Here is a 13,268-nt window from a genome sequence, read left to right as displayed (position 1 = left end):
ATTGTATGAAATTTGGTGATTTACGTGTATTTTTAAATAATTGAAAAAAGTATGAAACTTTTATTTTGTTTTTCAACATTAATACACTTTATTGGTATCAAAAATACTCATATACGTATTTCGGAAACAATGCTTCCTTCTTCAGTGAGTTAGATGAACAAACTGATTTTTAAAACAAAAATGAAAAGACAACAAAAGCAATGGTATATTGTAAAAAGTAAATGATACTATGTTCAATAAAAATAATCAAAGTTAACCAAGAACTACACATCAAATTTGCCAAAAATGGAATTATAGATCGGTCCGTCGTTTTCATTCATACTGTTGTTTTTGTTCCTGTTGATGTAATACGACTCATATGCATCAAGTTCATTGCACTTGTTAACTCGGTGTAAAAGTTTCAAGTTTGCTATGCTCATTGTGTGACCGTTTTCAATCATATGTTTGGCTACGCTTGATTTTTCTGGTTCTTCATTGGTTATGTGTCGTTCATGTTCACCGTATCTTATGATTATAGCTCTCCTTGACTGGCCAATGTATTCTTTGTTGCAATCATTGCATTGGCAACGTATGATTTTTCCGATATGAAGAATTATGCGGTTTGTTCCCATAATTAAGTTGAAATTCATATTACTTCGCTTTGCACTATTATAATATGCATTTTATTTATAAAACATAAATATTTATATATAGCACACAATTGTATTAATGTGATGATTCCACGAAATAAATATTTGTTACCCTTTAACACCAATTCTTTTTTATTTTCACCAATTTTCGTTCTCATACTAATGAATGACATCCAAATCAATAAGCATGACAGGGCTGAATACTTATTTTACATACAATTCTTACATATTTTTGGACCTTTCTTCGATTTTAATGATGATTGTATGTTGTTGACGTCAAACCGTGTATAGTATCATCAAACTCACAAATTTCATTTGATAATATATTTAAGTTTTGCAAATTCGTTGGAATTTTTATTGTCATTATAGTTTTGAAATATTGGAGAATCCATAAGCGGCCTATAATTGAAATATAGTATCACATGGGCATCTATTTTTTGTTATCAATGTCTCTTTTGTCCCAATTTTTGCTTTATAGTGCGAATTTGGTCGTAGTTATCGTAGCATACTCTGTAAGACAAGAGCAATAGCTGGTGTTGAAACACCGTTTTAAAACGTCACCGTCTATTATCGTTTGTGGCGTTACTGTACGAAGACGTTTGTCAGTGGGCTATTTGGTTTTTAGTGCAAATCCATCTAAACACGTGAATGATAGTCTCGAGATGTATACTCATTATATACCAAATGATCATTTTGTTTCAAAATGCAGCGATGTGTTGTGTGTGCGAAAAAGTTTCGTCGAGCCGAATTCCTGAATGACCACATGCAATTACACGCGCCAGTTCAATTGAAGTGGAAATGTCCAAGTTGCGATATGTTTTTTTTCAAGAAAAGGAAATTTAACATCGCATTTCCAGAATAAACACCCAAACGATGACCTCAATGTTCTCGATTTCGTTGAAGCTGTACCTGTTGCCGTCTCAAATTTGCTGCCATTGATCTAAACTATCTGTTTTGAAAAAGGCTTCATAATCAATTGACGGCGACGCTTTATCCGTAATCGTATCAGATGCGTCAAAAAGGAATGCGTCTTCGCATACTTCTTCCGTGTAATGATAGCCCATTGGGATTGCTTCAATTTTTAAAACTCTATTTAACTTTTTCCACTCGTTTTTTGTTTTTAAATCACCTTCATCATAGCTGAAATAAAAATATTAAATGTTATTGTATAGATGTTATTGTTATGTGTTCACAATGAAAAGCGCTAACTATAAATTCCAAAAACAAACGTACAGCGTACAATTAGGTAAAAATTTAGTTAAATTCATGTTATGGGTTTGTGCGAATGGCTTGATTGTTAGCCATATGGACCATTTGAAGCGAAAAAAGTGATGCCACCATTCTCAGCGAAATTATGGGGAAACAAGGAACTATCTTTCCCTTTTTTTTATTCCAGTTGATGTAGTTGTGGATAGAGGAATCAGAGATTGCTTCCCAGAACTAAGAGGTCGGGGTTTGATCGTATAAGTTTCCAAGACACAAGACGATCTAAGAGGTGATGAAACGAGTCTCGCATCATTCAATGCTTATCGTACGCAAACGCACCGCTGATATACCGTAAATTGTACAGTAAAATTAAAAAAAAACATACAATGATTTTTGGATAGGATAGATTCGTAAGATCTCCGCAAGATCCGGATCCAAGCATGCGTACGCTGCCGCATGATGCATAGATTCTATCCTATCCAAAAATCATTACAAAATAATATTATACTAACGTTTTTTGCGCTCAATTTTTACCCAGCTTTGGGCTTTTTTCCAAAGCTTTGGAATTTTTCACACCATGTTGTCCGTATTTTTCACGGAATTGCGCGACATTTCACGGAATTTTTCTTCCGTGCTAGATTTGTTTTTAATGCCATTTCGCGCACTTGATTTTCGAGCGACTCGTTTGCAATTTTTGTTTAACAGTATTCCATTATGAACTTTGGAAAACTTCCAAATATTGTATCGATTTTGAAGACCTGATCAAATTATTTCAAAGGCAGCTTACCGTACAGTGATTTTCCTTCCAAATTCTTCACTTTATTCTTCTTCGGCAATTTCACGTGAACAGCTGTTCTTACATCACGCGTTCGGCTCAAAACCGAGAAAAAACAGTGGTTTTGAGCCGAACGAGTTCAATTTTTATGACTTGGGTTTCAGGAAATCTTTATCATGGTTAAAATCAAAAATTGCCAGGCTTTTATGGTGATATAATCATAGGATTCAAATATACTAAAAAACGAAAATATAGTATCTTATACTGAAATCAACAGTTGAATAAAGCTCACACCATCTTGTTTATTACTTTGATTTTGACGAGATATCAAAAGAAAAAAATATTACAATCGTATCAATACTCAATTAAAAGATGTATATATGTCTGTTTGAGCTGAAGTTTACCAAATTAATAAGCCTTCGTCTTCAATAGACCATACAGCTTCTCGTTTTCGGCTATATCTGCTCACATAAGACTGGAAATATTTGATAAAAAAAATATTTAGTAAAACTAGCTTTTGAAAGGCTCGCGCGAAAAGTTATCAACGAATACAAGACGGCACCCAAAGGGACATTGGACAAATCAATGTTAATAGCTAGGGGCTCGGAAGTATTTTTTATTGATGAAAAAACACACATAATCAGAAATATTGATATATTTTGAGTTTAAACAATAATAATCACCATATTCACGAATATTGGTACATTTTGAGTGTGAAGAATACTGTGAATAATCATGAATATTCCCAATATTTTGATTATCGTAAATATGAAAATGGCGGCAAATGATGTATGTCATTTTGTGGAATGTTATTTATAAAATAACACAAACTTAGAACACTTTTACCTATATATTTTTGATGTTCTTCGGTCAAATTATTTTTTTATCAAAGAAATATAAGTTTTTTAGGCTGAAATCTCTTTTTATATAATAAAAACAACAACTATTAATTTTATTTTGTGATGTGTGTGTTTTACATCGGTGCCATATACGAGCTGAATGATGACAAATAATTACGTAAATATGAGAAATATTCAAAATATTCTCAATATTTTGCATTTATACAAAATTGTCAAAACTGTGTTTATTTTGATTTTTTTTTTTCATGTTCCGAGCCCCTAGGTTAATAAACTACGTCATTTCTTTCTTTTGTTTCTATAAATCAACAATTTGACAAATTTATATATTTCACCATTGCCGATTCAATGTCGATTAATCAACTGATTAATTTATATAAAACAAAAAAAAGTCAGACAAAAAACTGTTAAAAATTCTTTAGCGCAAAAGACTACAGTTGCCCACGCAAATTGGCTTGAATAAAATTGAAATTTTCTAATTTGGTCCTCAAAAATATAAACACTTACTCTGGGATCAGCAATAAATTCAGTGTGTCCAGAAATTAAAGTACAAATTTCAGGCATGTTCCAAAAATCATATGAAATCAGACCAAGCAAATAGTGCTTTCTCTTCTTTATAATGACAGGTCCTACAAAAGTATTTGACACTAGAAATCATTCAGTTTTGAGAAAAAAGCGCCATTTTATATTTACCACCCGAGTCTCCTTGGTTTGTATTATGTCGCTGTCCTTTGTGTAAATTAACACAAAATTCTCGATCTTTTTGTATCAAACGATCCATATGTTGTTCATATACTAATGTTTGGCATTGAAAAAACTCGGCGGTTGTTGCATCAATAGATTTCAAAGGACTGACGGTCATATTCCGATCACGACCATCAGATTCCGTATAGCCAAGCATAGTGACAGTGTTACCCCCCTCTGACGCATAATTTTTATCAATAATTCGATAGTCAATCATATTAATTTTACCAATCTTTGGACCAAAGATCAGAGGTGTTTCTAATTCAACTACAGCTATATCATTGTGATAAGGATCACCTATATGAATAAATCAATAATTAACCCTTATCATCAAGATTTTCACGAATTACAGAATGGTTGAAGTTGAAAGACTTGCCACCGCTGTATTCAGGATGAATTGTAAAATCTTTGTTGGTGATATCCAAGGTATAATGAGGCTTATCTAATTTAAGCGCACCAAATTTTAATGTAAATGAATTTCCTTGATGTAAGCAATGTGCAACGCTTAAAATTTTACGCTCCGAAATAATGATTCCAGAACAAAAGTGGCTGCTGTGATTTTGATCTATATTCAATTGAAATCCCACCATGTACTTATAATGTTCGATATTGCCGACCAACTGTCCATCAATAATTGCGAAAACTATAGGGAACAATAAGAAAGTCAGTGTAAGGTGAAAATTTCGAAAAAAAAAATTCAGACTTTCTGAACACAAACTGACAGTGATTAAAAATTACCTGTTTTGTAAAAAGTCTATGAAAAAGAAGAAAGAAAAAATAATTCGTTTGATTCAGACATCAAATTAATTTATGTAGAACATGTCCATAATTCTTTATTATATTATCATCAAACTACTCACTGTTGACACAAATAAGAAAAACAAAGCGTTAAATAAATTCATTGTTTTTCAGAAACCAATTGCCTTGTTAATCAGTTGGATTTGAAATTGACACTGTATTAGATATTGTCTGACAACCTTTTATTATGAAGCACTCATCCGAAAAACGTATGAAATGCCATTCAACTTTTTATATGCATGGTTTTACATTTATTTTATTTGAACAATTGGAAATAGAGATATTCGAAAACCATGTGCGTCATGAATAGTAAACAATGATCTCTTCCCGTGTGGAAAAAAAGTGACCATGTCACTATGGAATGTTATTGACTATAGTTGATCTAATTCATTAGTTTTTAAATGTTGAATGGAAGACAATCGACTATAGTCACTCAGTCAGTCAGTCGATTATTTTGGGAAATCTTAAGTGTCGGGCGACTATGATTATTGTCAACTATGGTTGTTAATCATAGCTTACTCTGTTTGATAAAAGACATAAGACGGTTAACTAAAGCTGTTTGTTTTTACAGTCAATAGTCAGCCAATTTGTCCCAAAACATTCAGTCACTTTTATTGCACACGGGTTATGAAAAAATGAAGGTGGCTATAATAGATTCATTTGCGTGGATTGAAGAATTAAATAGAATAAAATTGCGTCGTGTAGTTCAAATTGTATATATTTGATGGGAATTTCATATATCAATGCTTATACTCGTATTTGACATGTATACTATACATTTTTATTTTCAAAAATACTCAATAATCGACTTAGACATTGCATTAAAAATTCAAAAAAAACATTATTTTTTCTCTAGCCAAATGTGTATGCGGGGTTTCATGGGGTCGAGGAATTAGTTTCATTCACTGAACGAACTGTAACTGTGTATATTTGGTATTTTCATTGTCAAGAGTTGAGTTCCGAATAGCAGACTATGCACACTGTACAAGTACATCGCAGTGTAAACTATTTTCGGAACATTCCACTTGCTCCGTTTCGTTCAACACACAACTGAAACAAATGGAAACCCTGTTTTGAAATCGGTCTGTATAATAAATGTCAAACCGGTTTACTTCGCCGGTAAACATTGTTTACGCAACTGTTTATATGAAGAAAAAATGGTTAGGGCAACTTTTCTCTCAATAAATAATAAAATTCCTTGGAATATAATCACTTTTTAAGTCGCATATTACCCACATTGATATGAACTCTAGAATATGTCATTACCTTACATTCTTTTTATTTCATTTTGTTTCAACGTAATTTTGTTTTTTTTTTGCAAATTTATTAAAGCTTACCGTAAACGAAGTATCCTCAGGCCCGTACCGTGACTGAAATGTTCGGGGATGCTGAGCATCCAAAGAAAAGAAAAAAAATTATTAAGAGATAAAAAGACGTTCATTTTCAGCATGTATAATTTATTTATTCAAAAAAGTATTTAATGTAAAGAAAACACGTTGACTATTTTTTTTCTTAAATTTCCCGATTAATACATATTGATTGAAACGCGAAATCATTTTTTTTTTTTTTTAGATAAAGTGCCTTGAATGTTTGAAATTTAAAAAAATGGCATTCTATTTGATCGTTTTATGTTATGTTGGGAAAATACATGGCGCATTTTCATATATACATGGTTGCACTGTGTTATTGTGGTGTATTCAGATCTGCGATCTGAGAAAATAAGGTCTTACTCAAATGACGCTCGGCGAAAGAAAAAAGATTTTATTTCTTTATCTCTTAAAACTAATGACAATGAGTGGTTTGTACGTATTTCGTAGTGCGGCGCTAATTGCACCATACTGATTTTACGTGTGAATACAGATCATTAAGTATTAACCGATTCGACATTAAGTACTCAACAGTTATTATCATCGATTACTGCGTTTTTGTCTTTGCAAAATTCGGATTTCAATAGACATCGACCGTAGATCGTTTGCATCTCATTCGATTGGTAGGTGACATGTCCGAAATTGGAACAGTCCAAGACCATTGAGGCGAAAACTTAATCACTCGGAATCGATTCAAATACTTCAACTAATTTTCAAAACTCCATTGTATCTAGTGCGAGGGGCGATTATATCCATACAAAAGCAAACCGAAGACTATGCGTACCAACTAAGCTATGCAAACTACAAAACGTAGTTGGTACGCGTAGTCTTCGGTTTCAGCCCATTGCTTTGAACTTAATTAAGTCAAAGCATTGCTGACAAATGAAAAGATATCCAATTTCACCTTGTCTGTTCAGTTTGAGTTTAATTCAAAACATACTGGTTTAAAGGAACATCGTCGTCGGAACTTGACTCACTTGATAAATAACCGAATAGGGAAGTAGTGTAGAAATTGAAGAGTGTAAACACCTGAAGCTGTTTCTTAAGTGAAGTATATAACAAAATAATGAACAAACCAATTTCAATTCAAATTAAATTTTGAATCTTTCATTGAATATTTTTCAATAAACTAAAAACACAAAAAAAATTGATAATTAAAAAAAAAATGATTTGCTCTGGTATATACTATGCTTTGATATAAATAAGCTGAATCAAACTCGCATTTTTCGGAATGTTTCTGCTCTCAGCGCCACCCATACGTAGACATCGTGAAATCGGTGTATTTTATATAAAACTTTTAAAGCACAAGCAGTGAACTTTTACGTTTGTAAGTTGATGTACATGTTATGTGGACAAAATTTGTCTACGTATAGATGGCGCTAATAGCCGATGATTTGGCTGCCAACTATAACATATAAGAAATGGATCGATCCGAAAACGCAAGCCGGAATCTATCTATATAATCATCTATATACTTGATCTGAAATTGCCAGTCTAGATAAAAGCGGCTTTATCTTTGCAAAATATTGTCTGTAATACTGAATAGAAATTAAAATTTTGATTTTGATAGAATATGCGAATGCAGTTGTTTCGAATTTGTGGGCTTCCTTCCATTGGACCTGAACATTTTTCTTGTAGGACTCGCATTAACTTATGCACTCAAGTTTTGTAATTCAATTGAACATATAGTGCAATTTTTTAAATGACCTGAGTGACTACTGCTCAAATCCATCGACGATTCGCAGATACGTTTGGCCTGAGATTTTGGAAAAAATCTTATGTTGACATCTTATATAGTTTAATATAAGAAAAACAATATATGTTCCATGTGTTGTTCTAAAATTCGCGATGAAATATTCTCTTGAATACCTTTTTCAATGTTTAAAGTTTCATCCTTCCTATCATCAAAATAAATGGATGTGGCTGTGACAATTACATCTATCCTCAATTAATGCTAATAGCTTTAGCTGGATATGGTTTAATTTCACTCACTAGGAGTGTTGATATTACATTTGAGCCTTTAGGCGTATGAATCAAACGGGATCCGAACAATATGCCAATAAATTTCCACATTTCATCGCTCTCATTTAAAAAACATAATTTGGTTGTAATTTGTTTCTTCGTGTTTTCATTTCATTATTATACGATTTTTATCGGTTCAAAACGAAAGTAAGTATATCTATGAAACCGAAAGAATGATTATATGCACAATTACGGTCTTAAATGGAAAGTGTACATAATAATGCATTGTTTCCATATGCACAGATTCGGTGCCCCGATTTTTATCAGGGACTGGTTCGCATCTAGAACTATACTTGACTAGAAAACGCTGGCAGTATAAATATACAAGGTATAGACGCAGACGCAACATACCCATCGCTGCTCATTCTTCACACAAATACATATTCACGCGTGCGTCTTACAATACACAGTCACTTGTTTTTTATGAGACGCACGCTTAAGTGTGTATTGAATACAGATAGCAAGTATAGATCTAGATGCGAACCAGTCCCTGAATTTCTTATTGATCAAAAGCAAAAATCAACTCTATTTTCAGTTCGATGGTTGAAACAGATTGACACCAGCGATTGTTCACCATGGATTTTGCTAATCAAATGTCACCAAGGCGAAATACAAGAAAAATCAATTGAATTTTAAATTTTTTTGTGGTAAAAAAGTTTATCTAAAGTGTCTTTCAAATTTACATACCTTGGTTGTAGAAACGCACAATAACTTTTTTTATTTAAATCACGTGAATTTGCTACATACCACTTGCTTCAAACGCGATTTGAAGAACCAAAATGTTGATAACGATTGAAATAAAAAAAAAGAGGTGACAAAATTTATAGCTTTTATGAACAGCTTACCTACTAATCAAACAATGTTTGAAGCAAGTATACAAATTTATATTCGATGCGGCAATCAACGCATGCATTACGCAAGACGTACACCGCTTAGTCGCATATACATCGAAATCGCTTACACACTGCGCGCTAAAACACATTGTATGTGAGACGCGTGTATGTGTATTGACAACTTGGTAAGTGAGTGTACTGCATATAATGTAAAATTCTTCTTGATTTTGCTGTTTTTTTAATTCCATCCAAAATTGAGGGTTCAACTCGTACGCGAGTTACATTGTATCGTATACATTGTAAATACACATACACGCGTCTCACATACAATGTGTTAGCGATTTCGATGTTAATGCGACTAAGCAGTGTGCGTCTTGCGTAATGCATGCGTCGATTGCCGCATCGAATACAAATTTGTATACCGTACAAATATAACATAGTTTGCTACTAATTACAATGGTTTAGGAAACAAGAAATAATGTAAATAGTACAAAACAGTACATATCAAATAAAAAAATTACATGTATTTAAAGCAAAAAATACAAAACTGAAGAATTCAATAAATGACGGGAGAAAACCGACATAATTAACAGCAACAATTATTAATAAGGCTTAAAATAAATTGATGAATGAAAAAATTATTACTTACTGAGCATTCAAAAATTCAATGATATACGACGCCCATCCATTTTTTATATATAAACAATCGTGCATCATTCGTGATCTTAGCGGTTTCTTCATCGGATTGTTCAGATGAATCAAGGAATTGTTGAATACAATAACGCAGAGTATCTTCAATCATTATTTCGCATTACTTTTTCAGTTAGATTGATTGGTATCACTTAGGTGAGTAATTAGATTAATACTTATATAACCCCCTCCTCAGCACTCAAATCAAATGACATGGATAGAAAATCAGTATTTATAGAAATATATTTTACTTATATAAAAATTAATTAAGAATTAGCAACCGCTCTGGCGAATTACAATGGCTTATATAGCATATGAAATACGGAATCACAAACGCATAGACAGATTGAATGCGGAAGCAAATTAAGTAAATAATCATTGATATAATGTTGCATTTACAAACATGTTAATGTATGTCATATTAAAATGTCAATAATAAAAACTGTACTAAATTGGCGTACAATTCAAATAATTTAACAAACTAGTATAGAACAAGGCAACTAGATTAAGAATTTCAAATAAAAAACGCAGTTATCGTACAAACGTATCTGACATGCCTCTGTGGAGTTTTCCTCTAAATATATTTTTCAATTAGGTTGAAAAATGCCTCAAAAATCAAGTTCCTTCGATAATTTCGATGTGATATACTTTCATGTTTTCGTTTCACTATTATACGATTCTCATTGGTTGGTAGTAAGGCCTGATTTTTGTTTCGTTGGAATGGATTATTAACATTTTTCCCCCGTCCGCGAGTTCAAATTATCTAACTCTACTATAAATCGCTTGTACACATGAGCAGCCATCGCTTCTCCAAGTATCAGGTGACAGAAATTTTCAATATAAAATGAATGAATATAATAAATAATTATTTATTTCATGCTTAAAAATCTCGTGTTGTAGCAATATGTAATTTCTTGTAGCAATATCTAGTTCTTTGCAGCAATATTTACATGTAGGTACGAATATATCATCGGTAAGAATGATTTTTTTTCTTAAATCCATACAAAAGTTAAGATATCTAAAAAAAAAATTATTAAAAAAAATATATATTAGACTACACATACAGTATGTGACATACTTTTGGTCTGTGTATTTTCATAATTCTGTTTTCATAATGTATTCATTTTGTATTTTGATCTACACATTTTCTATTTCAAACGATTATTTCTACATAAAAATTGTTCGCTATTTTTCTTTAAAAAATCATCATGACATTTTGAATTATTTGATTTGTTTTTTTAACTTTACCATTGCTGATGTTAATGCCTCTACGTTTACGGAACAATGTTCGTCAACTGTTCGTATACTATCAGATGTTACTATGTAGTCACTATTTTCGTAGATTTTTTCACAAAATGTGTAGAATTCGACATTCGCTTTAGCTGGACCTTCATCGTTAAAAATGGGATACCACGATAATGTAATTTTTCAGACGAGAAATGTAGAATGATCGTATATAAATCGCTACATATTCTGCCGGGAAATTTTTGTAACCCATTTATTAAATTAAAAGTTTTTGATATTGTTTTTCCCTTTTCAACTATTCCTATTCGAAGTGCTTGCTGTACCTCCATTTTCTCTATAGCTTCCCTCAACATTTCAGTGTTTTCATATTTTTACTGATTTTTTAAAAATTCTCTATAATGGAATATGTTTTTTGTTTTTTTTTTTCTTTATTTCAAAATGTTTATCATTAGAATTGTTGCTCATCCATCCGAGGCATAATGTCTTAAAACATGAGCAGGTAGTCGGATTTGTTAATCGACTTAATGATCTTTAGTTGTTGTTGTCATCGATACCTCATTCGATTGAATGGGGTTTTCGTTTGCATATCGGATGCAAACCGTTTGGTGATCCGCGCGCAAGAAACCCAAATAAGCCCCACATTGACACCCCAATTGAAAATTGTTGAGCGATGGTTGCTTAACATTCAAACAATCGTTGATCTAATTTATGCCAAGGGGCGGAGATGAGTGAGACTCAAACATGTGCTTCTTCTGCAAAACAATACATACACAAGCATCACATGTACAGCAGAAGATGAGTAGCGCGCGCATGTATTTGTGTTTGCACTGCGGTTATGGCGTATATTTTTGATGTTTGTGAGTTAGTGTGTATGTATTGTTTGTGAAGAAGAAGCAGATGTTTGAGTCTCACTCGTTTATGTGTAAATTACATAGGCATTTCCAGGCCATGATTTATGCCAATCGTCGCTACTATCTTCTGCAAGCGGATGCAAATATAAATGTGCATTGCACTGAAGACACGTATAATATGTCTGATTTTTGATTTCGTGATAAATTACATACCTGCATTAAATTCTATAAGAAAAATATATTTATTTATTTTGAAAGTTATTATAGGACGTGGAATTAAAACACATAATAAGTATGTAAGGTCATAATAACACTACCAGACAATGTGCGAAACATCTAGGATTTATTACTGGATTGCCGGCCACAGAAGCTAAGATAGGCCAATACTGTTTTGTAGAACTTTTGTATAAAGGTAAACTACGACTAAGTCAATATTGAACTTTAAATGAATAGTTATATCATGTGACAGTGTTGATAGACTATCCCTGATGCAGTTTTTTTAAATAGCAACACAACAAAAAAAATCATTGCAGTGAACGAATATTTAGTATAGATTGTCAAATATAAACAACATTACAAAAAAATCTCGAAATTTTTATGTGTGCATGTGTTTTTTTGCAAAAATGTTTTTATTGTTCCAAATCAAAATAGTATTCCCAATTTACTGTAATTTTCACTCTGTCAGTGTGCGCACATAGTAGTGTGTACCTGTACACTCACTTTCCATGTGCGACGCACACAATGCTTGTATTTTCAATGTGCACGCACACTTGCACAAAAGTTTGGTATTTTAAAGGATGGTTTACAATTTTTGGACAACGGTCTAAGTGTGCACGCACATTGAAAATACAAGCATTATGTGCGTCGCACATGGAATTTTTGCTGAACTCTTTTTGTCGGACCAACAGCACAAAACGAAGAGAAGCAATTGAACAAATGATGTCATATGTAAATGGTTACATAACGACTACTTGATGAATTTGAATAAATATAGGCTGTTGATGACTCAACATAATTGACCATGAATTAACGTTTATTCATTTAAAAATAGTTTATCTTACTTTTGTGTTTTTATCAGTGTCAAGTTTGTTTAAGATAATTTCATTTATTTGATTTATCATATTATTTTAAATTTTCTTTTGTAAAACGTTCAATTTAATATAAAAAGAATGGATCTAAAAGATGTTAGTTAGTTAAGTTAAAAATCTTATTGATAAAGAACTAGGGTTTTTGAGTGCATACGGTTTTTCT

At 32.2% G+C, this 13,268-nt stretch overlaps 1 protein-coding gene across 1 annotated transcript; it reads right to left on the bottom strand.

Annotated features, from left to right (window-relative positions):
- Positions 1-2,872: 2,872 nt before the first annotated feature.
- Positions 2,873-5,197, bottom strand: LOC116351108 (granzyme K-like). Its single transcript, XM_031783165.1, has 6 exons — positions 5,072-5,197; positions 4,950-4,965; positions 4,588-4,854; positions 4,161-4,508; positions 3,975-4,096; positions 2,873-3,085 (listed from the first exon to the last, which is right to left on the bottom strand). Exons 1-6 carry the CDS (start codon positions 5,111-5,113, stop codon positions 3,011-3,013), a joined length of 870 nt encoding a protein of 289 aa, XP_031639025.1. The 5' UTR covers positions 5,114-5,197; the 3' UTR covers positions 2,873-3,010.
- Positions 5,198-13,268: the final 8,071 nt, after the last annotated feature.

This window comes from Contarinia nasturtii, unplaced genomic scaffold (genome assembly GCF_009176525.2).
Source record: "Contarinia nasturtii isolate CC-2019 unplaced genomic scaffold, AAFC_CNas_1.1 Cnas_scaffold_4679, whole genome shotgun sequence".
NCBI lineage: Eukaryota > Metazoa > Arthropoda > Insecta > Diptera > Cecidomyiidae > Contarinia > Contarinia nasturtii.
Note: the sequence above shows the minus strand (reverse complement) of the source record. Positions and strands in the feature narration are given on the sequence as shown.